Raw genomic sequence first — 26,104 nt, 5'->3', positions numbered from 1 at the left:
TTCTTGCAGCCCAGCCTCCACCCCGTGATTCCCACAGCCGTTCCCTCAGCCCCTATCCTGAGGTCTGGCCCTCCCCAGTCCCAGGCCTCCAGGCTTCTGAGGGCAGCGAGGGCCTCCACCCTGGGGAGGACTGACCACAAGCCCAGAGCTCTCTCCCATCCACCACACCCCCTCTCCAGGCTCCTCACCTCTGAGTGCCCCTCGGGGTGGGGGGTGGGCATGGCCGCTCACCTCAGGTTGTGGTCACTCCTCCTGCTCCTGAAGAGTGAAATGACCTCACAAGCACCACCCGCTCACATGGATCCAGTACAGCCTCTGGGAGCTCACATAGGCTCCAGTCCTCCACCAAGCAGACGCTTAGTCAAATCCATCCAATTCCCTAAATTCAGGGTCCCCACTGCCTTCTTGCCTGGAGAATCTCTATGGACAGAGGAGCCCAGCGGGCTACAGTCCATGGGGTCACAAAGAGTCAGACACAACTGAGCGACTAAGCACTGCCCTCCAGCAAACAGATAAAGAAATGTGTTATTGCCAAACTGGAAAAGGGCCCACAGAGCCTGGGTTTCCAGGACCTCCTTCAAGCCAGCCTGTGTTCTGTGACTTGGGGCCCAAAGACAACCCTGGGTCCTGGGAGCTGGGACCAGGTCTCCAAGACCTGGTCCTCTACCTTGCAGATGCCAGAACATATTTGCTTATTGAACCTCATGTGGAAAAGGAGAGAAATAAATAATAAAATGTATCCTGGAGGGACGTCCCTGCTGAGCCAGTGGTTAAGAATCCGCCTGCCAATGCAAGGGACACAGGTTCAATCTCTGGTTTGGGAAGATCCCACATGATGAGGGGCAACTAAGCCTGTGTACCGCAACTACTAAAGCCTGGGCACCCTAGAACCCAAGCTCTGCAACAAGAGACGCCACCACAATGAGAAGCCTGCACACCACAACTAGAGAGTAGCCCCTGCTCGCCACAACTAGAGAAAGCCCGCGCATGGCAACAAAGACCCAACACAGCCAAAAATTAAATTAAAAAAAAAGAAGAATCCTGGAGACCCCATACCTACAGCCTGACCAAAAGTTAGTTACATCCTTCCAGTGTAATGTTGGATTTCTCACCTGTTACCTTGAGTCAGGAGCCAAAGCACATGTATAGACACATACACACATGCACACACACACTCGCAAGGCAGGCAGCCCCATTCCCAGACATCCTTACCCAGCACGGCTCCCTGCAGGGTCGCCTTGGGTCTGCGCACTGGCCACTGATGGTCTGGGCTCTGACCACAGGGCCTTTCCTGGGAAATCTGCATTCTGCCCCCTGAAGCCATGGATGGTCTGAGCAGGAAAGAACCTGAGACCATCTATTCCAGACACATATACACACACACACATACATCCAGCCCCTGCATGCCTGTTCTACAGAGGCCTGGTGGGAAGCAGTGATGGACTGACAGTCATATGGTGAATCTCTGGCCAAGCCAGGACTCTACTGACCCAAGCTTCTTGACCAGCCGTGAGCCCTCATGGACCATGAGCTATACCCATTCAGGAAAAATCCATAATCATGGTTAAGGACCTACTGTGAGCCTAACACCCAAGCAGGACATAGTCGGACTGCAGAAGACACAGGACAAAGGCCCTGCCTTTCAAGCTACTATCAGGAACCAGACCTGCATACAGAATCCAGAAGAAGTTCGAGGCTCTCTCCTGCCAGCAGAGTGAGCGTGAGTTATCCCTAGTGAGACACCAGCACTTGTCACTCAAACCACGTCCTCTGAGGTTGGATAATTCAGGGCGTGAAGGAGAAGGGGTTTAAAATAGGACAGAAGCCAGAAGAAATTAGTTAGAGAAGAAACTGGTCATTGCTGTCCAACAGGACTTTCTGCAATGCTATCTGTGCTGTCCTGTATGGTAGCCACACTGAGCCTTTGATATGTGATCAATGAGGAACTGAATTTTTATTATCATTGGATGTATATTCATTTAAATTGCCCGAGTGGCTGCCATATTGGAGAGCATGGCTTCAGTAGCTCTGGTTGACTTCTTGAATTTTTGCCTTTGCAGCCACCTCTGCATTCCTCTGGGGCCCTAACCACCCTCCCTCCTGGCCTTCCCTCATGTTGGGCAATAGGAAGGGCTCCCTATCTCCATATGCCAGGGATGAAGGCTGAGGTTAGGCAACTTACCTCAGGCCACCCAGCCACGCCTCCTGAATCCCCACACCCAGACTTCCTCCACAGTTCCTTTCTTCAGGCTGAGAAATCATTGTGTCATGAGCATTTCTTGGAGACTCTGGTCACCTCAAAACTGCTTGTTTCCTGGGCTGGTGGGGGGTGAGCCTCACATGGGTGGAACTGAGGTCCACACACCTGCTAAAGGACAAGAGGGGGGCTCTGTTGAGTGAAGGATGTTTGTCCTTAAGGCCACCTGAGGAGGTGTGGCCATGCTCTGCTTTTTGGTCATTGCTCCCAAGAACTGAGGGGATGACCAAGCCTCATCCCACCATGGTCTTTGGGAGGGAGCCACCTTCCTGACCTGCCAAGCCAGGTGGGCCCACGGATGCCACCTTGCCTCCTTGACCTTTCCAATTCCCCTCAATCCCCAGGAAAAGGAACCTGAGTCCTTAAGAGGAGAGAGCTGGGTGATGACGGAGGAGAGAGGAATGGAAAGCTGGCTATTGAGGGAGTGGCCACAGACAACTTGATGACAGAGGCAGAGCGGTAGGACAGGAAAGTAACTTTATAGAGTCAGACCCATGATCGAACCCCTGGCCCTGCCTTTACCAGCATATCAGATGAGCACTCTCTGCAAACTCTAAACAGTCAAAGGTTGATAATGACAACCAGTAGATAGTAGAATGGTCAGACCAACCCAGAGGCAGAGACTGTTCCAAATATCCTATACTGACACAAGAGTCCTGGAGCACTTTATCCTCTGGACATCTCATTCTCAAAGCGGAGCCTCTGGCACATTCTTGCTTCACTTCTCAGAAATTTCAGGAAGCACCAAGGGAGCCATGCTTCTGGGTGTAACTCTGACCTACAGGAAGGACCTTTGATGCCAAAGAGTGAATAAGGAAAAGGCATCCTCTTTGGGTGGACCCAGCCCTATGGACTCATGCTTAGCAAGTAGAAAGTGACTATGAAATCGATCAAAAATGTCCTTTCCCCCAGGCTGACAGTGCCTCCTTGGTCAAACATCCTTGTGGAAGGCACCCTGGAAATATGCCACTTTAAAGAAGGCAGGCTCAGTCACACACGGACCTTGACAGCATGCCCCCAAATCCTGAGTTTTGGATGTTACATGTTACAGGAATAAAAATGATCTGGAGAACTCTGGTTAGGCAGAGTTAAACACGTTAATTCAGGGCAGGGATTCTCTATACGTCACATTATAAATCTCGAAGATAGGGATGTTGCATAAAGCATTTATTTCCCCAATGCTTTTGACCGTGGAAAACCTTCTTTTTCATGGAGGACCTCACAAAATAGAAAAAGGACTGAAAAGCTGTCCTAGACTATAGAAGTGCAGATTTCACGACCAGCATTTTGCTAAAGGAAATTAAATTGAAGGCAGGTGGGAGGTTGTTAAAAATGAAACTCCGTGTAGATGCCTCTGAGTAACTTCAAAGATAAAAGAAATAAGCAGTGGGTTATCTAGGCTGCACATGAGAAAACCCAGATTCAGACAAGCTTGGGCATAAAAGAATTGTATTACCCCTGGGATCCAAGGCAAGCTTCAACAACCCAGCTGCAGGAAGGCAAGGGGGCAGCATGGGAAACAGCTGGAAACAAGGACACCCGCCTCCTTGGTCTTTCCCCCCTTCTTTTACCTCTCCTCTCTCTGATTTGCTTTTTTTTCCTCTCTGGGAGACAGGGTATCTCCACACGTATCTTTTCACACATAGCTCCCAATAGATTTATATTTTTTCACATCCTACCATCAGGGAGAGGCCACTCTGAGTCTCTCGTTGTTCTATTAAAAAGAAAAAAACAAGGAAGGGACTCATTGGCCCAGCCCAGTCAGGTGCTCTCCCCTGGGCCAATCAGTGACCAGTGGGTGTGTCTATGGAAGGACAAGGGAGCCCTGAGGGAGCTGGATTCCCCAAGCCAGTCCTGGGAATGGCCCTCCTCAGGGAGGTAAGGGTGAGCATGGGGATGGGTTACATCCAAGCAAAATGGATCAGGGTGCTGGGAACTCACTAATGGACTTGCATTCTAGATAGATAGGCTCAAAAGTTATCGCCTTCATTCAAGCTGATGTCAAATACACTTTTTAAAATATTAATGCACTTTAATTTTTTCTTTTTATATTTTCTTTTTTTAAACTTTTTATATTATATTGATATATAGTTGATTAACAATGTTGTGATAGTTTCATGTGTCCAGCAAAGTGATTCTGTTATATGTACATATGTGTCAATTCTTTTTAAAATTCTTTTCCCATTTAGGTTACTACATAATATTGAGCAGAGTTCCCTGTGCTATGCAGTAGGTCCCTGTTGAGAATACACTTTTTAAAGGAATTTTTTTGGATGGCGACCATTTTTAAAATCTTTATTGAATTTATTACAGTGTTGCTTCTGTTTTATGTTTTGGTTTTTTGGCCAGGGGGCATGTGGGATCTTTGCTCCCCCAGACCGGGGATCAGAGCCACACCCCCCTGCATTGGCAGATGAAGTCTTTACTGTTAATACTAGACCGCCAGAGAAGTTCTGAAACTATACTTTTTAATCAAGTAAACTCTGCCTTGATGTCCCCAAATCCTAGTATTGGGGGAAAATGAATTTGGTGTTATATTTTTAAGGAAAGAAATTACTTTCAGAGTCCATGCTCTAATAGAGTCAATACCTTGCCCCTGTCGTCTCCCCAGCCTCATTTCCTCCTACTCTGCCCCTTGTTCACATGGCTATAGCCACCCTGGCTTCCCTGTGACTCCCTGTGACTTCCTGTGACATCCTCAAAGCTTCCCTTCGAGCACCTGCATCCTCCATTCCCTCTGCCTAGAATTCCCTGCTCAGACCATGTGGCTCATGGCCTCACCTCCATCAAGCCTTGCTCAGATCTCACCTCCCTTCACTGCCCTATTTAAAATTGCACTCCACCCCACTCCTCACCCTCCTTATCTGTTCTTCTTTTCCTTTGTTCCATGTCCTGTGTCATCTTCAAGTATGCCATATGAGTTACTTATTTACTAACATTTTTGGTTGTGAATCTGTCTCTGTTGAAACACAGGCTCCAAAAGGTTAGGGATCTCGGACTGTCTGGCTCACTGACATATACCAGGGCAATAGATAGCTGTTGATACATTTGTTGAGAGAGAAAATATCGCTGTATTGTGCACAGTGATGGGGCCAGGGTGGTTGGTTGGTTCAGTCGCTAGGTTGTGTCCAACTCTTGCAACCCCATGGACTGTAGCCCACCAGGCTCCTCTGTCCATGGGATTTCCCAGGCAAGAGTACTGGAGTAGGTTGCCATTTCCTTCTCCAGGGGATCTTTGATCCCAACTCAGGGATCAAACTCAAGTTTCTTTCATTGCCAGAATTTTGTTTTGTTTTTTTTACCACTGGGCCACCAGTAGCTACCTCTTGCCATGAACATTCTATCCGAAGAATCCTCAAAGTGACCTTCCAAACAAGGTATAATCCCCATTGAAAAATAAAGAAGCTGGAGCTTGGAGAGGTTGAGAAAGCTCCCTAAGAACAGACTCCTTGCTAAGCAGTTGAACCCAGCTGAAAACCCACTTATGGACCCATAAGCAAGTCTCCTTCCACTGCATTCCTTTAAAACTCAAAAAGTGATTGTAAAGACACTGCCATAAAAATATCTCAGAAAAAAAATATTCCAGTGACATCTTTGGAGACAGAATGGCATATAATGATAGGTCTGTTGCTGTTCTCCCTTTCTATTTTTTTCCTCTTTTTTTTTTCCATAGCAGAATCCTTGTATTGAACAAAAGCTTAAGCACAGCCCCAATATATAAAGCAGATAAAGGAAGAGCTGCTCTGGTTCAACTGGAGATGGGGCCACCAGTCTGATTTCTCCATGCTCCACTGTGGCCAACCCTGAGACTCACTGAGGAACCCTAGGGCTCCAAGGAACCCAATTTGAAAACCACTGAATGAGTGGGACTTCCCTAGTCCAGGGGTTAAGACCATGCTTTCAATCCCTGGTCGAGGAACTAAGATCCCACATGCCATGAGGCATGGCAAAATAAAAATAAATCTTTCTTTAAAAAAAAAAAAGTGCTGAACGGGCAGCTGATGCTATTGGGAATGAAAAGCACCCACTGGTCCTATGGCTTGTGTACATCCTGGGATGAGCTCTGTCCCTCTTCTCCTGGAATGGTGAAAGGAGCCCATGATATGCCCGCTAGCCTTGGGGAAGATGACCGTCTAAACTTCTGGTTGTACACAGTGGAATGAATATACATATGTTTGGAGGCTCCCTCCCAAATCTCTCCTAAATGGCAATCAAGAATTTTTTTTTTTAATTATAAGCCCACAAGGCCAAAGAAGATGGGAAAGAAGATAACAGTAGATGTAAGCAAGTTTATAGAAAATGGAGAGCAGATGTTAATTGACTGGCAGAGCAGACAAGGCTGAAGGATCAGGGTCTGCACAGGGAAACCAATTAAAGCCAAACAATTCTCTCCATAGACACCCCCCTTCCCTGAGAAAGGATGGGGATTGGAAGGCATCAGATGTTGCAGACAACGAGAATGAGAGGTGCAGCTAAAACTAGGAGGATTAGTTAGAAGTCTGTGAAAGAAGTTGTGCAGCCAAATATCCCTCTGTACCCCAGCAAAAAAATCAGGTTGAAAAACAGATAGGCTCAAGACGTCCCTGGTGGTCCAGCGGTTCAGAGTCTGCCTTGCAACGCAGGAGACACGAGTTCAATCCCTGGTCGGAAAACTAAGATCCTTCATGTCAGGGAGCAGCTAGGCCCTCGCGTCTCAACTAGAGAGTCTGTGCACGGCAACAAAAGATACTGCCTATGGCAACGAAGTGCCCCATGCCGCAACTAAGACCCACTGCAGCCAAATAAATAAATGAACAAGTAAATTCATTTTAAAAAAGAAACAGATAGTCTCTGGACTGGGGGAAACCAGACTTTTGGACTCTGTGGGAGAAGGCAAGGGTGGGATGATTTGAGAGAATAGCACTGAAACATGTATATTACCATATGTGAAACAGATCACCAGTCCAGGTTCGATGCATGAGACAGGGCGCTCAGGGCCGGTGCACTGGGATGACGCTGAGGAATGGGATGGGGAGGGAGGTGGGAGGGGTTTCAGGATGGGGGGCACATGTACACCCATGGCTGATTCATGTCAATGTACGGCAGAAACCACTACAATAATATAAAGTAATGAGCCTCCAATTAAAATAAAATAATTAATTTTTTTAAAAAAGAAAAAGCAGAACTAATTTTAAGAAAAGGAGAAAAAAAAAAAAACTGAGGGCATGGGTGAGGTGCTGTAGAGAAAACAGGGAGATAAGGTGAGCTTCTGCCTCCTGAGTAGTGAGACCCTCAGTCAGACTAAACTACCCCTCGCACCCCTAACCAGAAGCCTGGAAACACTGACAAGCTCAAGAGAAAATATCCACAGAGAATGACAGTCAGCAGTCCCCATACAAACAGTTAGATCATCCTAGGGTGAAATCCCCTGGTAAGTCCTCCCACATACAAAGAAGACTGTCCAGACACTAAATACCTCTTAATGATGAATGGAGAGTCAAAAAGTCAAGCACTTGAAAGAAGCACTTAACAGAAAGGAGCTTCCCAGGTGGCACAGTAGAAAAGAATCTGCTTGCCAATGCAGAAGATGTGAGTTCGATCGCCGGATCAGGAAGATCCCCTAGAGAAGGAAACGGCAACCCACTCCAATATTCTTGCCTGGGAAATCCCATGGACAGAGGAGCCTGGCGGACTACAGTCTACAGGGTTGCAGAGTTGGACACAACTGAGTTACTGAGCCTGCACACACACACTAACAGGAAAGGAATCAAAACCAAACAAACAAAAAAGAAACTTTGAGGAAATGGAGATTATGGTTAATGGCATGAGTTCTACAGCCTTGGTTCAAATCCTAGCTATTCAGCTTACCAGCTGTGTGACCTCAGACAAGTTACTTAGCCTTTCTGAGCCTCAGTTCCAGTATCTCTAAAATGAGAATAATATTATTATCTATTCTTCAAGGTTGTTAGGATGGTGGAAATGAGTTCATATTTTTGTGAAACACTTAGCAAACTGCCTGAATAATATTAGGCACTATGTACGTGTTTGATAAATAAAAAATAAATGCGGAGAGCAGAAGGAAACATCAAAACATTTTAATTAAAATTCTCAAGAGATAAGAGATGATACTACATTCATAAACACCAGCTATTAAAATTGGATGTTATTAAAAAGCAGCATCCAAAGAAAAAAGATTTTTTTAAAACCTCCTGAAAATTAAAAATATGATTGCAAACATTTTTTTAAACCCACAGAAGGATTGGAATTGAGGAAATTGCCTGAAAGGTAAAACAAAAAAGACAAACAGATGGAAAATGGGAGAGAAAAATATACAAAAATGAGAAAGCAAACCCAGAAAGCTCAACATCCTACAACTAAGATTTCTCGAATTACAAAAGTGAGAGAGTGGAGAAGATGTTGCCAAAGAAATAAAATAAGAAAAATTCCCAACTGATCCACACGATTTTCCATAATGAAAGAATTCACTAAGTCCTGTCTGCAATAAGTGGCAAGAGAACCAGACCAAGATGCATCCTTTCAAAATTCAGGCTCACAAAGAGAACATTTTAAAAGATTCTGGAGAGAAAAAAAAAAACACAGTCAAATACCTAGAATCTAAAATTAGAATCGACTTCTCAATGCATGCAGTAGAATCTGAAAGACAATGGCAGAATGCCTTCAAATTTGGGGCAGGGCCCAAGGAGCAGGAATCTTTCTTGTCTAAGAGAGAACTCTATATCCAGCAACCTATAAATTAAATAAGAGTAGAATTTGGTTTCAAATATATTTGATATATCAAGAGTAGAACATTTAATTTCTGCTCTGTTAAGGGCTTCCCTGATGGCTCAGACGGTGACGAATCTGCCTGCAATGCTGAAGACCCAGGTTCAATCCCTGGGTCGAGATGATCCCCTGGAGAAGGGAATGGCAACCCACTCCAGTATTCGTGCCTGGAGAATTCCATGCACAGAGGAGCCTGATGGGCTACAGTCCATGGGGTCACAGAGAGTCTGACACGACTGGGCAATTAACACTTTGGGTTCCCTGTTGGCTCAGATGGTAAAGAATCCACCTGCAATGTAGGAGACCTGGGTTTTGTCTCTGGATCAGAAAGATATGTTACAGTGTTATCAACCATAGTCACCATGTTTTACATAAAATCTTCTGACCTTAGACATCTTATAACTGAAAGTTTGTACACTTTGTACATTTTTACTACCCTCTCCATTCCACCCACCCCCAGCCCTTAGCAACCACTTTTCTGCTCTTTCTATGAGTTTGATTTTTTTTTTTGCCATTTCTGCTATAGATACAAGCCAAACAAAACAAAAAGAAAAAAAAATAGGAAAAGCAAAATAGTTTCACAAGGAAGAGATCAAAAATGTTATATACTCTAAGGCTGGGGTGTGGGTAATATTTGCATAGTCATAATTAAGTGAAACCTGGATACAGATGTCTAGGTAAAAGGCAAGGGAGTATGCCAGGATATTTCATATAAGGAGCTTACAGCCTCAGCTCCCATGGTGGAAATTCAGTAGATGATACTTAAAAGTCATAAAAATCAAGAAATAACTATCAAGCAGTTGATGTCCATGAAAATATGAAAGTCAGTTCTGGGAGAAACAGCTCCAACTCTTGAGAGTAACTGCCTCTGAGGAGTGGGTCTCAGGGGATGGGGAGAGATGGAGCAGGAAAATACTATTTTTCATTCAAAGTCTTAGGTACCATTTGGCTTTTAAAATTATGTACATGTATTGCTTTGATCAAAATTAAAATTAAATTAAAAAATAATCATAAATTTCCCACACAGCTAGAGGGCCTGAGCAACTCTCAAAGGTAGCACGGTTCCCAGCCCCCATCACAAATGAGGCAGAGCAAGAGTGGAGGGAGATGGTTGCTATGGTTTCCCCGACGTCTCTGCCTCCAGGAGAGACTCTTGTCCTAGTGCCTGGTACCAAGGACCTCTCCACAAAGAGAGGTGTGGGCTCTGGCTGAATTCTGAGAGTCTGGAGCACAAGACTAGGCTGCGTGCAGCCAGCTGTGATTCTGAGCTCACTCTGAGTGGACCTTTGTCCTGGAGAGGTGGTCTCCACAGGTGCCAAAGAATCCGGAGAAATGATGCCATGAGTCAGAAGCACCCTTGGAGGCAGGTGTCAATTAATTAGACAGAAGAAGCCTGATTTTTATCAATCTGTGAAGACCTGCTTCATGCAGATGCTAAGTGCTGTGCAGGATATATACGCACTCTAGTTAAATCTCCCAGGCAGCCAGGCAATGGTCGGAGGGGACCATCTAGGAGGTGGATGAAACAGCCCCAGTTCAGAGCTCACATCTCACAGAGCTTACTGTGTGCCCTGCACTCAGGGATACAGATGTAAGGCCCAGTCCAGGTTTTCAAAGCATTTACCATCTAGGGACTATCCCAAGGGCTCCTTTTATGTAGGAGATGGAAACTCATTGATCCAAGAGTTCTTGTGTTAAATGCCTTAAGGAATGGCCGTCAATTGCAGTCTGCTTGGGAGACATGTAAACAATTAAATGTCATCAAGTGTTATGACAGATAGAGGAAAGCTGGGGTACAAAAGAGGAGATAATCTGTTCTGGAAGAGAAGAAAAGCATATCTCAGGGGGGCTTCAGAGAGGGGATGACCTCTGGTCCCACGCTTAGGCCTGTTTGCCAGGTGGCAGGCAGTATGTGGGAGTCAGAAGAGGGTGTAGGTCATAGGGAAGGGAGATGCCATGCAGAGGGAGGGGAAATGAGAGCAAAGGCCAGGACCAGCCCCTGGTGTCCTGGAATGGCTGGGTCCAAGGGTGAGGTCTGGGGCTGGAGAGGTAGGCAGAGACCAGACCTCCACAGGCCTGGTATGCTCTGCTGCAGCGTAGATCTTCTCCTGTGGGTCTTGCTACCCACAGTGTGGTCCTCCAGCCAACAGCACTGGCATCCCCAGAGAGCTCACCAGTAACGCAGAACTCAGACCCCACCCCAAGTCTGCCTGGTAACCGGATCCACCGGTGGCTCACATTCAAGTAGGAGAAGCTCTGATCTAGACTGCTGTTCCCATCCTTTGGAAATATGAGGATGCCTTTTTAACATCCCAGATATTCCTCAGACATCACACATGAATGCTATCGTGTTTTTCACATTCATTTATTGAAAAAATTTCAATAACAAAAAGTTGCTATAAATTTGGTAATGCTTTGAACAAGATTCGCAGTCTATATACAGGATCTGTTCAGCAATCTAGTGGGACCTAACTGGGGTGCGTCAATGGAATTTTTATCAATAGAATCCTAATCATCCACCAACTTCCCCTATAGTTTTGGAGACATGGCACTTTCTCCTACACGCCGGTTGCCCACCCAGACTTATCAGCCCTCTCAGTCATTTATAATCTCTGAGCCTGAATGAACTAGGGAAACTCATTATTTAAATAATCCTTGAAATAAATCTTTTTGTAATGAGCCTAGACCCAACTCCACACTCAGTGTCTTCTCTAATGTATGTTTGGTAAATGGTTTGCTTAATGGAATTGCACTTCTCTGTTGCATAACCAAGACCTAACATTAACCCTCACCCTGCCTGACCCTCAAGCCCCAAGCATCTAACCAACTGTCCTGGGCGCTCTCAGGTTTTGACCCCCAAATACAAGGAGCTTGCATGTCTATTGACTCAAAAAGCCCGGTGTACTTCTTTGAGAAAGGGATACTCTGTCTCTGGGCACAAGCTGTGCCCACCCTAACCCTACCCAGTGTGAGAAGTGAGACCTCCAGAACTCCACAAGCCATGCAGGACAGTTGGCTCTCCTGGGGGAGTTGGAGAGAGGGTCCCAGGACCCTCCCCACATATGCCTGGCCAAGCCAAGCACGTCCCTAAGTGCACCTCAGCTAGTGAGCACTTCAGGTACAAAGATGCACTGGGGTCAGCTCTGTTGGGGTCAGCATGAAAACAAGAGTGCTCCGTGGGACTTCCCTGGTGGGCCAGTGGTTAAAACTCCATGTTTCCAATGCCGGGGGCACGTGTTTGATCCCTGGTCAGGGGTCTAAGAAGCCATATGCCAAATAAATAAATAAATTGATTAAATAAATTCTCCTAGAAAATAAGTTAAAAATACTTTAAAAAAAAAAAAAAAAAAGAGTGTTCCGGTGGTTGTATCTTCAGATCCTGGAAGAAGGGGTGGAGCTAGATAAAAGGAATAAAATCTATAAGCACACAGTTTTCAACTCAATGCAAAGACAGACTTTGGAAACCAAAGGCTACCCCTGCAGGTAGTGAGGTCTCCATTCCCAACTGTGCTCCAACCAACAGCTGCCCTTCAGTGAACGGACGGTGAGGCAGAGGGGCCTCCTGCTGCCTCTCAGAGGTGAGGTGGTGGATGCCCTCTGGGGATGCTCCCGTCTGGATCCAACCAGGAAACCAGCAGCACCCACAGACTGAGTAATACCAGGAGTGATTAATGAGGAGCTAGTCAACAAAGGTGCAGGCAAGTCTTGAAGAAGGCAGTACCGACGGGGCTTCCAGGTAGCGCTAGTGGTAAAGAACCTGCCTGCCGATGCAGGAGACACAAGAGACACAAGTTTGATCCCTGGGTCAGGAAGATCCCCTGGAGGAGGGCATGGCAACCCACTCCAGTATTCTTGCCTGGAGAATCCCATGGACAGAGGAGCCTGGCAGGCTACGGTTCATAGGGTCAGAAAGAATCGGACACGACTAAAGTGACTTAGTAGGCATGCACATGCCAATGGGGCTATGTCCTGAGCCTGATAGCAGAGAGAGCCATTTCCATGCCTGGGAAAGAGAGAAAGAGTCAATATCAGAATGGAGAGCTAGTCCCCCAGCCCTGGGCTGTGCCCTTCAAGGTGGCATGCAGCTGACCCGCAGGGACCAGAGGACAGAGTGGAGAGACTAAATAGCCCAGCCTGACTCTCCTGTCTCCCCTTGTTTATCACCTGGGCCCACCATTGGCTAAAGTCAACCAGAAGCTAGAGGGCAAGGGAGCCCAGCAGTACACTCTACCCAAGGGCAGCTCCCAGGGCAGAGAGCAGAGTAGAGAGGATGGTGAGGGGACACACAGAACCATCCTGCGCTGAGGTGCATCTCACCATACGGCTGGCCTCCCTCCCACCCTTTACTCCCAAGCTAGCCATCCTAGCCACTGTTACGGTTTCCTCCAACCCAAGATTGCTTTATACCAGTACATCCTCGCCTTAGCCTAGAAAATGCCTCCAGATTTTCAGAAACGCTTCTTTGCCTCCCTCTCTCCAGTGTTTATTACCTCAGTTCTCTTCCTGTAATTTGCCAAGATTAAAGATATAAGCTGCTTTCCTTGCAATGTGCTTTCTCTCCTCCAATATGCATTCTGCCCCTTGCTCCCCATCTCCTCCCGCAGAGCTTCCCAGCCCTTTCTGCAGGCACAGGAAAGGCTCCACAGGTCAACTTCGCTTGCTGCCAGCCATGGCCTGGCTCCTAAAAAGTGCTGGGAGACTCTGGCTTCTGCAGGTTGAAGCCTCTTTGCTACCTTCCTCCTGATTCAACATCATCTTTCATGTTAGGCCATCGGGATCTCAGCTTGGTCCCAATTAGCAAGGGCTTCTGACGCTGTGTGCCTGTAGTAACTTCCCATTCTCTGTTCTCTCTCTCTCTCTCTGGGGCTTTGAATCCTGGCGTTCACGATGTGTAAACAAATCCTCCACTGCACTGGGAGCCTGCACTCTTTGAAGCCACTTAGTGTTGAATCATTTGGTGGCGAAAGGGATAGAAAGATGTGAACATTTCTGTCCAGCACCAAGCAGGGTTATCATCAGGGTTGGCTTCATGGGTGTGTAAGCACTGCAGTCACACAGGCTTAGGAGGGTCACGCTCTTGAGGTATTTGTTGTTTGACTGCACTGCATTGCATATGGGATCTTAGTTCCCCAAGCAGGGATCGAACCCGCGCCTCTTGCATTGGAACTGGAGGGTCTTAACTACCAGATCACCAGGAAAATCCCAGACTCCTGGTTTAGCACTTTGCTATGGCGGCTCAATAGTAAAGAATCCACCTGCTGATGCAGGAAATACTGTTTCGATCTCTAGGTCAGGAAGTTCCCCTGGAGAAGGAAATGGCAACTCACTCCAGTATTCTTGCCCAGGAAATCCCAGGGATGGGGGAGCCTGAAGGGCTACAGTCCGTAGAGTTGCAAAAGAGTCAGACATGACTTAGTGACTAAATAACAACAACAACTGCTATCTTGAGTTTCTCAAAAAGTTTTAACAGTGGGCCCCACATTTTCTTTTGGTTCCCAAAATTGTGCTGATGTTCCCAGTTATCACTGCTGTTAGTATTACTGCTTGTTGCTGTTGTTTTGTGTGCAGCCCAGCGGCATCTCAGCAGATGAGGCCTTCTGCCTCCTGCAACACGGGAGGAATCCTATCGCTGGGCAGTAGGTGCTGCTGGTATTTCCCAGGGTCCAGGCAAACCCTGGGCAGACTCCCAGCAGATCCAAGGGCGGGGAACAGTCAACTCGGCAGAGGACACTCCCTCACTAATTCACTTCATTCCACAATTACTGAGCTCTGTTCTGTTCCAGGCACTTTCAGGGATATGACAATGAAAAGGATATTATCCTTCTCCAACCCCCAGAGCTATGAACCAAGTCATTTGCTCACATGAAATAAACCACACTCCTAGTTGGGGGAAGGAAGAGTGCAAAATTGGGAGTCAAGCTGCCTGATTTTTTACCCCTTCCCTGTTCTTAACTTGCTGTGTGACCTTGGGCAAATCACTTCCCTTCTCTGGACTGGATCACTGCTTGCCAAATGTGTTTGGCCTCAGATAATTTGTATCAGAATCCCTGGACATGTAGATTCCTGAGCTTCACCCTAGAGACACAGAATCAGAATTTCTAGGGATGAAACTTCCCTGGTGGTCCAGTGGTTAAGAACCCGCCTGCCAATGCAGGGGACAAGGGTTCAATCCCTGGTCCAGGATGACTCCATGTGCTGTGGAGCAGCTAAGCCCGTGTGCCACAATTACTGAAGCCCATGCACCCAGAGCCCATGCTCCACAAGAGAAGTCACTGCCATGAGAAGCCCATGCCCTGCAATGAAGAGTAGCCCCCACTGGCCGCAACTAAAGAAAGCCTGCACACAGCAATGAAGACCCAGTGCAACCAAAAATAAATAAATAAATATTTTTAAAAAGGGAAGATTTTCTAATTAATTTTTTTAAAAAAAGGAAAGGTCCCAGGAGTGGTCACCCAGAGCACCGTACATGTTTGCAACTTGCATTCTATTCTGGTACCCTTTAGAGGTAACATGGGCTGAGCCTTTGGTTCTAACAATCTGTGCTTGATGGCATCATTTCTTAAAGTGGATCTTTGTATTTGCACTGAGAGTGTGCCTTGTCCAGAAAAGGTAAGAGCCGAGGGGATGGGTGCCAGGCAGGGACTGGAGGGGGCTGTTGTGCCTTATCAAACTGGAGAATTGCTCCACAGAGGGGAGCTGAGGGCCGTTCTGTGAAGGAAGAGTAAATCTTATCTGGAGATGTGAGAGTGAGTGGTACTCTGGGAGGACAGGGTCAGGGAGCATCCGGGCTGACTAGGCATGGGCTGACCGCAAACATGCCCAGCTCTGCTGCTCAGCACCCTGCCCAAATCTCCTGCTTCTGGACAAGAGACACCATAGGGTCCCTGCCTAGGAAAGCAGGCTGCTCAAGCGCTTGTCACCCCCACTGCTCTGAGATGCCTCGGGTCCGCTCACAGCTGACAGTCTACAAATACACTGGCCAGTAAGGTGGTCAGAAGCCACATGTGGTTGCTTAATTTTAATTAATTAAAATTCAGTTGGATAAAAAAAATGAATAGATAAATGAAGCAGGCCAGATAAAGGTAAATATGTGAAATGATAGGTATGTTAATGGAGAAGGCGTTGGCAACCCACTCCAGTACTCTCGCCTGGAAAATCCCATGGACGGAGGAGCCTGGTAGGCTGTGTCCATGGGGTCGCTAGGAGTCGGACATGACTGAGCGACTTCACTTTCACTTTTCCTTTCACACATTTGATAAGAAAATGGCAACCCACTCCAGTGTTCTCGCCTGGAGAATCCCAGGGGCAGGGGAGCCTGGTGGGCTGCTGTCTATGGGGTCGCACAGAGTCGGACACGACTGAAGCGACTTAGCAGCAGCAGCAGCAGATATGTTAATTAGAGGTGGAATCCTTTAAATTTTAATTAATTAAAATACAATTGGCTAAAAAATAAATAGATGAATAAAGCAGGCCAGGAAAAGGTAAATATGTGCAGTGACTGTTGTTGTTCAGTTGTATCCAACTCTTTGCAGCCACATGGATTGCAGCACACCAGGCTTCCCTGTCCTTAAGCATCCCCGGGAGTTTGCTCACTCATGTCCATCGAGTGGGTGATGCCATCCAACCATCTCATCCTCTGTCGCCCCTTTGTCCTCCTGCCTTCAATCTTTCCCAGCATCAGGGTCTTTTCCAACGAGTCAGCTCTTTTCATCAGGTGGCCAAAGTATTGGAGATTCAGCTTCAGCATCAGTCCTTCCAATGGATATGTTAATTAACCCGATGAGGGAGGAGGGATCCTTTCACAATGTATACATATATCAAATTATCCCACTGTGCCCTTTAAATACCATACAATTTTGTCAACTATGCCTCAAAAAAGTTGAGGGGGAGGGATTTATTTATCTATTCATTTATCAATTCAGTTCCTCAGTTGCACTAGTCACGTTTCCTGTAGCTAACCAAGTGGGATCACGCAGATTATAAAACATTCTGTCTTCGCAGAAGGTTCCTCTGACAGCACTGTCCTGAAGAAGGCAGAAACCTGATTCATCATTCTCTTCTGCCCATCCGGTGGCTGCATATTTGTAACAATACGAGAATACTTAGGAATTTACTCTGCCTGGCCCCAGATGCTTTCTGGAATAAACTCCCCATCCAAACCCTAACTCACTCCGAGAAGCCTTGGGCGGCTCTTGCTAACACAGGCATGCCTGGCTGTCTGCCTTGCCCATTACTCACAGCCCTTCTGACACCAAGTCCTCATTCCTCATTTCTCCCTGTAACCATTGGCTCCTCCTCCGAGCCTGTCTGACTGGCTCAAAGGTTTCCGAAGCTCGCTTATATCGCAGGCACACAGCTTCCCTAGCTCTGGAAAATGCGTTTTGGCATCTCGCCTGTCCCACCCCGCTACAGCTCACTGAACGTGCTTTTTGTTCATCCAGGCATGGGCATTCCTGTCTCCCAGCATCACTGGGTGTTCACTCCTCCCCCATCACAGCCTGTTCTTTAGGCTCCTTGGGCAGACCTTAGAAAACACAGCCCCTGACAGCTGGCCACTCAGCCCTCTTCTCCCCACCCCATCCGCCTTCTCCGGCATTCCCCCTTCCTGATGGAGCTATGGGCTAAGCCCTGGGCTGGACTGTGGGTGCCAGACAGAGCAAGAAGCCCTCTCTTCTCTTGAGGCATCCGCTATCCACAGGAGAGGTCGACACAAGCACGGAGGGACGTGGGGCGGGAGTTGGGATGGAGCGATCTGGGTAAAGAGATGGCGGAAGTGTTGACCCAGCTGCAGGAAAGTGGAGATGTCCCTGGGACTCTCCTGCTCCAGGAAGATGCATATGAAAGGATTCCCAGCCGAGGCTCTCTTTTGTCTAAACTCCGTATCAGCCCGCTGTCCTCCTCATCTAGATCGTGAGAGCCCTGCCCATCCTTGCTCCCACTCCACCTGCCCTGTGCCCCTGACCCTGGAATTCTCACCAGCTCCAGGCCTCTCTCCTGCCTTGGTCACCAGCCCCCAGGCTTTCCCGGGTCCTGCACAGTCACATGCCCTGCTCCAGCCCTGCGTCCTCCTCACCTTTCTCCTCTGTGCCAGTTTTAGAGACTGTCCCCAAACTGTCCCCGTGCTATGGCCCAGGTGTTGACAATCCCCCTTCCTTGACTTCTACCACCTCCCATCTTAATTGATTTCTGCATTTACCCACCCTCTCCCCATTCTCTGCTTTTGGAACACTCCTTGATTCGGACTCTAGGTTGGCCTTGCCCTTTAATGCGTGAATGAGGTTGAAGTCACAGATGTCTCCCTCATCCATTCAACAATCATTCCCTGGATGCCTGCAAGATGCCCTAGTGGAAAAGACAGTGAGATAAAGGATGATGACGTGGTGTGGCAGAGGCTTTGCTAGGTGTATGTGAAGAATACAAGCAAGCAGGAGGAGTTGCTCTGGGTGGGGCTGAGGGCTGAACCTTCACTGATGAGGGCAGTGGTCAGTCGGGTGGACCAAGTAGCTCTCTAGGCTCCTCTGTCCATGGAATTCTCCAGGCAAGAATACTGGAGTGGGTAGCCATTCCCTTCTCCAGGGGATCTTCCCGACCCAAGGATCAAATCCAAGTCTCCCACATTGCAGGTAGATTCTTTACTATCTGAGCCACCAGGGAAGCCCAAGTAGAAAGGCATTCCAGGACAAATGAGATGCATGTGCACCCTTGCTGAGCAGAGATCAATAACAACCAATCTGATTGTTGATCAGGGATCAGTAACAGCCAATCCGGTGGCCCTGATGGGTTGAACCACGTGGTGCCATGAAGCAGAGAGCTGCCCGGAAAGAGACTGGAACGGAGGCGGGTGAAGGCGATTGGGCTCCTTATAAGTGACTTCGGTTTGCATTTTGGAAAGTTCGTTCTTCAAGCTGTTTGCAAAGAATAAGACAGAGAAGGAGGCCCAGGAAAGGGTGAAGGATCCCATAGTGCATTCCCGACCAATTTTGAGCACCAACACATAGGATGAGCCAGGCCCTGCTGTCCCATCCCTTCCTGCCATGCCTTCCACCGGTCACTGCCAGAAAGAGAAAAAAGGGGAGGAGCTTCTCTTCTAGTTGCCCGTTTCCTGCGGCTCCAAGGGACTTGCAAGCAAGCCCCATATCTTTATTCTGACTGCAGCATTGTTGTTTTTTCATTCTCCTGATCCCCTCACCTCGACTCGGCTCATGGCCCAGTAGAGAAGTTAGTAAATAAAAAGCGTAGGTGCAGCCAACACAACATTGTAAAGCAATTATCCTCCAATCAAAAATAAATGTTAAGAAAAAGAAAAAGCATAGGTGCTTGACTCTCTTTATAATCCCATTTTGTAGTTTTGGAGACTGAAGCAAGGAGCTGTTGGCCTAAATGACCTGAATTCATTTCTTATGAGTACTGTAACAGATTGCCACAAAATTACTGGCATCAAACAACCCAAATTTATTATCTTACAGTTCTGGAAGCCAGAAGTCAAAAAGTGCATTTCAAGGTATCGGCAGGGCTGCATTCCTGCTAGAGGCTCGAGGACAAAGTTCCATTCCCTTGCCTTTTCCAGCTTCTTGAAGCTGCCTACATCCCTCGGCCTGTGGCTCCCATCTCCATCCTCAAAGCCAGAAGCAGAGCATTTTTCCACGTCTCTCTGATTCTGATCCTCCTGCCTCCCTCTTCTAAAGACCCTTGTGATCCTATTGGGCTACCTGGATCACCAAGGACAACCTCCCCACCTCCAAATCTTTGGTTACATCTGCAGCGTCCTTTTTCCAACGTAAGGTAACATAGCTGCCATTTCCAGGGATGTGGATATACACATCTCTGAGGGCTGTGGTTCTGCTGTGGAGCCTTCCCAGCATCCCTTTGAGTCCTTCAGCCCCAGGAATCCCTGAGCATCCATTGTCACTGATCCATGGCTCTGTCCATCTTTGTTCTTTCAGAGGAAACGACGTTTGAAGCAGGCGTGAAGGTTCAGATCCACAGTCAGTCTGAGCCACCTTTCATCCAAGAGCTGGGCTTTGGGGTGGCACCAGGGTTCCAGACTTTCGTGGCCACACAGGAGCAGAGGGTAAGTCCCCTGGGGTCTCTGGGATCAGGGGTCCTTGGACTCCTGGACCCCTCCTGGAAGGCTCAGAATCCACCCAGGAGGCTGGAAGAAGTAGGGTTGGGTTCAGTTAAAACCCTCAGTCTGAAATTGAAGAAAGGTATCCATTGACCTCTGTATGTGGATTCTCCTGGACCGTCTGTCGATTCTGAAATTGGGTGTGAGGGAAAACCAGCTTGTTTTCTTTTTCAGTGAACTGGTTGGGGTTTGTTTTTTTTTTCCCTAAAACATTCTGGGGGAAAATCTCTGTCATGGTGAGGTGAGAGGCCAGTGGATGCTAGGGGGAACTGCTCACCAGGGTTTGGTGTATTTCATCACTCTGTTAATACAATGCCACGTGGCCTGCAAGAAGGAAGAGACAGGCATCAGTCTCCATTATGGAGTTTATGGAAGCCTCTTCATGGGTTCATGTCTGCTCTCTGATTCAGCACCAGGAGAGGGACCCTCCCAGCCAGCCAGCCAGGATGGCTGCGTCAACTCGGCACGTCCGTGGAATATGGACTAGCATAGATGTGACATGTGCTATATGTCTCAGAAGGGAGACCTTCATAGATTCTCAATGGGGAGGAGGTCTCAAAGCAGGACTGCAGAGAGACATTGGGATGGATGCTTTTTTTTCTCTTCATTTCCTGGTTTGCTTAGAATAAACGCTGGAGAGCCTAGGACCCCGAGGGAGTCCTAAACCAGGTCACCCAAAACAATTTGCCCTGGGAGGCCTGGAGTGAAGAGTGAGGTGAATGGGTGACAGGGAGCCCAGCTCTAGAGCATGAGGAAGGGAGAGCCCAGAGAACAGGGAGGAGCAAAGAGAGGCACACGTAACTTAAGAACTCAGCTTGTTTGTAAAATATGGCTCAAATCATCTTTCATCCAGTACTTAGCCATTATATAGAGTGATCTTTAGTATTGGAAACTGGTTTTAGGGACTTCTGTGGTGGGCTAGTGGCTCAGACCCCACGCTTACAATGCAGGGGGCCCGGGTTTGATTCCATGGTCAAGAAACTAGATCCCACATGCCTGCAACTAAGATCTTACGTGCCGAAACTAAAGATCCACATGTCGCAACTAAGACCTGGCCCAGCAAATAAATAAATACAATAAATAATTTTTAAGTGGAAAAGAAAAGAAAGAAACTGGTTTTAAATCTCTAAGTGAAGAAAGTGTTAGTTGCTCAGTCGTGTCTGACTCTTTGCAACCCAATGGACTGTAGCCCACCAGACTCCTCTGTCCATGGGACTTCCCAGGCAAAAATACTGGAGTGGGTCACCATGCCCTCCTCTAGGGGATCCTCCTGACCCAGGGATCAAACTGTAGTCTCCCACATTGCAGGCAGATTCTTTACATATGAACCAAATCTCTAAGAGAGCTGTGTTTTTGAATCTCTGGGAAAGCATTGATGGCGCGGGCCTCCTGAACTTACTGTACTTAACACCTGGGCAGTTGCTAAAGTTCATGATCAACCTCTATGGTAGAACGTAGCAGGTGGGATGGCAGCCCCGAGGCAGGGGTAGAGGAGGGTTGAAAGTTGGTCCAGCATCTACGGGCCCCAGAGATAGAGGCAGACGGTGTGGGCAGAAGTGGAGTGTTCAAGAGTGTGCAAGGTGAGAGCCTGGTGGAACAACCAGAAAACATCATCCTAGAGGACATGAAGCAGACAGCAGGGAGCCAAGTTCAGGGCTGAGGATTTGAGTCAGGAAGAGTGCGAACAAAGACTCACAGGTCAAGGTGTGCAGAAAGCCCGGAGCCCAAGCTATGAGCCTGGGTGTAATGGCCAGCCTTCAAGTACTGTCAGAGATCAGCAAAGCCGTACACTCGTTATAGCAGCGAGGACAGATTTAATCAGTAATATACCATTGCAGTAGGAAGAAAGTCCATCATGAACTGAACTCAACTTCAATTTGTGCAGAAGGCACTTGGCATTTTAAAGGGAAAACGAGGGGCAAGGGTGGGACACAGAGGACACTTGAGCAGAATCAGGAAATTGAAAATTTCAAACAGTGGGAAAGTTGGAGGGGGATGGTCAGTGCATGTGAAACCCATCTGAGTTTGCTAATAAAACCCCATCTTAGTTAGGCTCCTCCCCTCCTGCAGAGGCAGGAAGACAGGGGTCCTGCCTTCCCATGCTGGCACGCAAAAACAAACAGTAAACTCTTGAGTTTACTTGGCAGCCTTGAATCCTCAGGCAGGTTCTTTAAGGGAGCTGGGTCATCCCAGGGACTTGGGTTGAACCGTGAGAAACTAAGTTAGTATAGAAATATGTTGAAGACACAGTCATTTTTGTAAAGAGCTCGAGTTGAATGTTTCCAAAATACTAAATGTTTTTGAGCTCGCTGGAGAATTCGGCATTCGGCATTGCTACCTGGGGGGTTGTCCTCTGGGCTCGTGTGGCCTAAGTACTGTGCGCCCCTGAGAAGTATATTTCATCCAAGTGCAATGATATATACAAGCTGTACCTTTTTTGGACTTTTGCTCACCTGTTTTAATTTCCTTTATATAATGTGATTTTTCAGAAGTTGATTGTAAACACTATTTTAATCCTGTTCTTCCTCTAAGTGTGTGTGTGTACGTGTGTTAGTCGCTCAGTTGTGTCCAACTCTTTGCAACCCCATGGACTGTAGCCAGCCAGGCTCCTTTATCCGTGGAATTCTCCAGGCAAGAATACAGGAGTGGGTTGCCATGCCATCCTCCAGGGGATCTTCCCGACCCAGAGATCGAACCTGGGTCTCCTGGAATGCAGGCATATTCTTTACCATCTGAGTCATGAGGGAAGTTCTCTCCATCCAAAGTATTCATTTTAATGAAAATTAAGTGCTAATGACAAGAAAGAAAGGAAGGAACGAACGAAAAGAGGGAGGGAGGGAAGGAGGAAGAAACTGAGTTAGGGTTTGTCCCCACCTTTGTAGGTCAAGGTTGAGACCTCATAGAAGGTCTGGCTAGAGTTTGATCAAGGAGAGAATCATTGTCAGTCCTCCCTTCAGTGTGTGTGATGTGAATGAACCCTCCTCCCTTGGAAGAACCAGGCATGAGTTAGACTAATCAGTATGTCTGTGAAGTCTTTGACTATCTCACAGGGAATTTGGGGCTAGCGTCCAAGGCAAATATGCCTTTGTGGTTTATTGAAAGTAACCACCACTCCCATCCTGTATTAACTTACCTGTACTGACATCTCTCTGATGTCCATGTTGCTATTACCATGCCGAAGACGTGAACAGCCTTCCTTGAAACTCATAGGGTAATTCATTTCACTGCTAGTGAAAGTTTAAAAGAAAGAAACTCTCTGTAGGGACAGCAGCTTGAAAGATGCCCTCTGTCCTCCCCTCTACCCCCACCACTGACCCTCTGCTAGTGACACTGAAGAAATTTCTAGGCCAGGTGGGTATCTGGGACCGATAACTTCTCAGAATCCTTAAGTCTCTTTTTCTTCCCAAAATGAAATAGAGGGACTCCCCATGGTGATCAGGAAGAGAACATATTCCCAGCTTCAGAGGACAAATTCGTTGTTGGCTTTGAAGTATATTTTCAGAAAATCAGCCTCATTCATATTAGCATTGCTGTGGTTATTATAACTAATAATAAGATATTTGGTTAAACATTTTACAGTCTTCAAAGCATTTCCGCACCATCTCATTTCATCATTTCATTCATATTAATAGAGAAATACAAAAACACATCCCAGAGCTAAATCTAATAATACATTATGTTTACATGTATATAAAAGAGCATATTCATAGGAAATAAGATTCGAAGGAAATAAGGAAAAATACCCGCAGTGGGGGGATTATGAATGATTTATTTTCTTGTCTGGGCTTGCCACACATTTTATAAGGTGGTCCTGTTTTATTTATTTGTTGAGCAAATATTTGTTGAACACCTACTACGGGTGTGAAGCGATGGGGATACAGTGGTAAGCAAACAGACCAGGGTCTGTCCTCACAAAACCTACATATTAGTGGTTTCTTTCATATAGAAAAAAATAACCACCAAATAATCTTAAGCCAAATAGAATTTGGAGATTAGCCCCTACTTGTGTGTTCTGCCATTGGTACTATCCTATCCAAGCTGACCCTGGTTCTCTAACATTGATTCTAAGATGTGTGTTCTTTCACATTTTAACATCTCTGAAACTGGGGCTTGTTTCCCAATCAATTGTATGTCAGTTACAATTAGCAATGCTTTTTCTTTCTTTTTTCTTTTAATTTTATCTCTTCACCATTATTTATTTATTTAGTTGGCAGCATCAGGTCTTAGCTGAGTCAAGCGGGATCTTTCATTGCGGCCCACAGACTCTCTAGTTGTGGCGCCAAGGCTTAATTGCTCCAAGGGATATGGGATCTTAGTTCCCCGACTCTGGATCAACCCAGGTCCCTTGCATTGCATGGACCACTGGATCACTAAGGAAGTCCCGCTTTTTCTTTCTTGATGGCCCATGAAAATCATGATGGACTCAACAATCTATAGCGGCTGCACTGTTCCCATTCCAGGATTCTGCTGCTTCAGCTCAAAGCTCATGGGAATCTTCCAGGAAGGCCAGGGGTGACAAGACCATGGGGGAACGGAAGGTCTGTTCCTAGAAAGTGGGTGTGGCTCATGCTAGGGAAACTGACTCCTGAGTGAAAGCCCTGCGCAGAACTGATGACTTACAGAAATCCTGCCATGAGTGCCTCTGTAAAAGGGAAAGTCATCTTGCGTGGTAAAGTCATCTCACCCATGAAAAATTACACATGCCATTCTCAAAATATTTTTCGTTTTGTTTTGTAATCCAAAAGAACACACCACTGGGTTGTAGTCCAGACCCAAGATTGCTTCTTAAAATTTGTATTTGTCCTAAACTCAGTGAGGCCAAAGCATGACCTTGCCTTCCTCGGACAATCTGAGAAGTGCCCCCACCCCAGCTCAGCTGCTGTAGCAGCCCCTACACCATCTCAGAGACAGGCAGTGGGATGACACGCTGGGAGCAGAAACAAAACTCCAGAGAGGAAGGGCAGTAACAGTTACTTCTTTCTGAGCACATACCACCTGCCAGACGTTAAGCTGCAGAGACACTTTACCTGCATTATCTCATTTATTCCCCACAACAAGCCTGAAAGGGAGATATTGTTGTCACCATGTTCCAGATGACAAAACTGCCCAGCTAAGTCACCAGCCAAAGGTCACCAAGCTAAGAGAGCACACATCTATCTGGGGATAGAAAACCAGACTGGGAGCCCACAGACCTGGACTCTAGTCCTGACTGTGCTGTGAAAACTTGGACAGGTTGCTTCACTCCCTGGGCCTCAGGGCTCCAATCCATAGAATGGGAGGGCTGGGTTAGATGACCTCAAAGGGCCTCCAGAATTAGTAACCTGGGGGGTCACTCGGGCACGCAGGAATCACCCAGAAGTTTGGGCGACAGCAGTTCCACACCTCCTCCATGCTCGGCCACCTACGGGCTCCTTCCTTTGTGCCAGCTGTCATGGAGTGCTGTTAAGGTCAATGGTGGCGGTCATGTTAAGGCCATGTGAGACAAACCCCCCTCCCCTAGTCTGGGAGGCAGAACCTGGGTTCCTACTAGTGAGAGGCAGGGGCTGAGATACATAGTCAAAGTCAAAATGTTTGTCGCTCAGTCGTGTCCTCTTTGTGACCCCATGGACTGTAGCCTGCCAGGGTTACATGGGATTTCCCAGGCAAGAGTGCTGAAATGAGGTGGGAAGAGAGGCTCTGGGCATGCTCCTTGGTAGCACCCCTTCGCCAGCCCATACACGTAACAGCCACTTCGCTGCCCTACCTAGAATCTGTAAATTCACAGCTTCCTGTAATTCACACAAGCCCAACCCCCTTGAACGGTGTCCAAGGTCCTGTTCAGCCCCTGCCTCCTTCCGGCTTCATCATGTGCCCAGTCAGGGTGTCCCCTGCCTCCCAGTGTTGGAGGACCATCCAGTGAATATTCCAGTATCTCTCCATCATCTGCCTCTGCACATTACACCCACTGTTCCTTCTGCCCA

At 47.3% G+C, this 26,104-nt stretch overlaps 1 protein-coding gene across 2 annotated transcripts in view; it reads left to right on the top strand.

The window, feature by feature from the left end:
• The window catches only part of ASIC2 (acid sensing ion channel subunit 2), a 1,220,661-nt gene that overhangs the window by 1,126,038 nt on the left and 68,519 nt on the right, over nt 1-26,104 (top strand). For both annotated transcript variants that reach the window (XM_081574827.1, XM_081574826.1), the window contains exon 3: nt 19,963-20,090. In XM_081574827.1, coding sequence (XP_081430953.1) covers nt 19,963-20,090 — 128 coding nt within the window. The remainder of the gene's footprint in view (nt 1-19,962; nt 20,091-26,104) is intronic.

The sequence above is a fragment of the Giraffa tippelskirchi genome, chromosome 3 (genome assembly GCF_054371585.1).
Source record: "Giraffa tippelskirchi isolate mGirTip1 chromosome 3, T2T-mGirTip1v1.2.pri, whole genome shotgun sequence".
NCBI classification, from domain to species: domain Eukaryota; kingdom Metazoa; phylum Chordata; class Mammalia; order Artiodactyla; family Giraffidae; genus Giraffa; species Giraffa tippelskirchi.
This window is presented reverse-complemented; position numbering and strand designations above follow the sequence as displayed.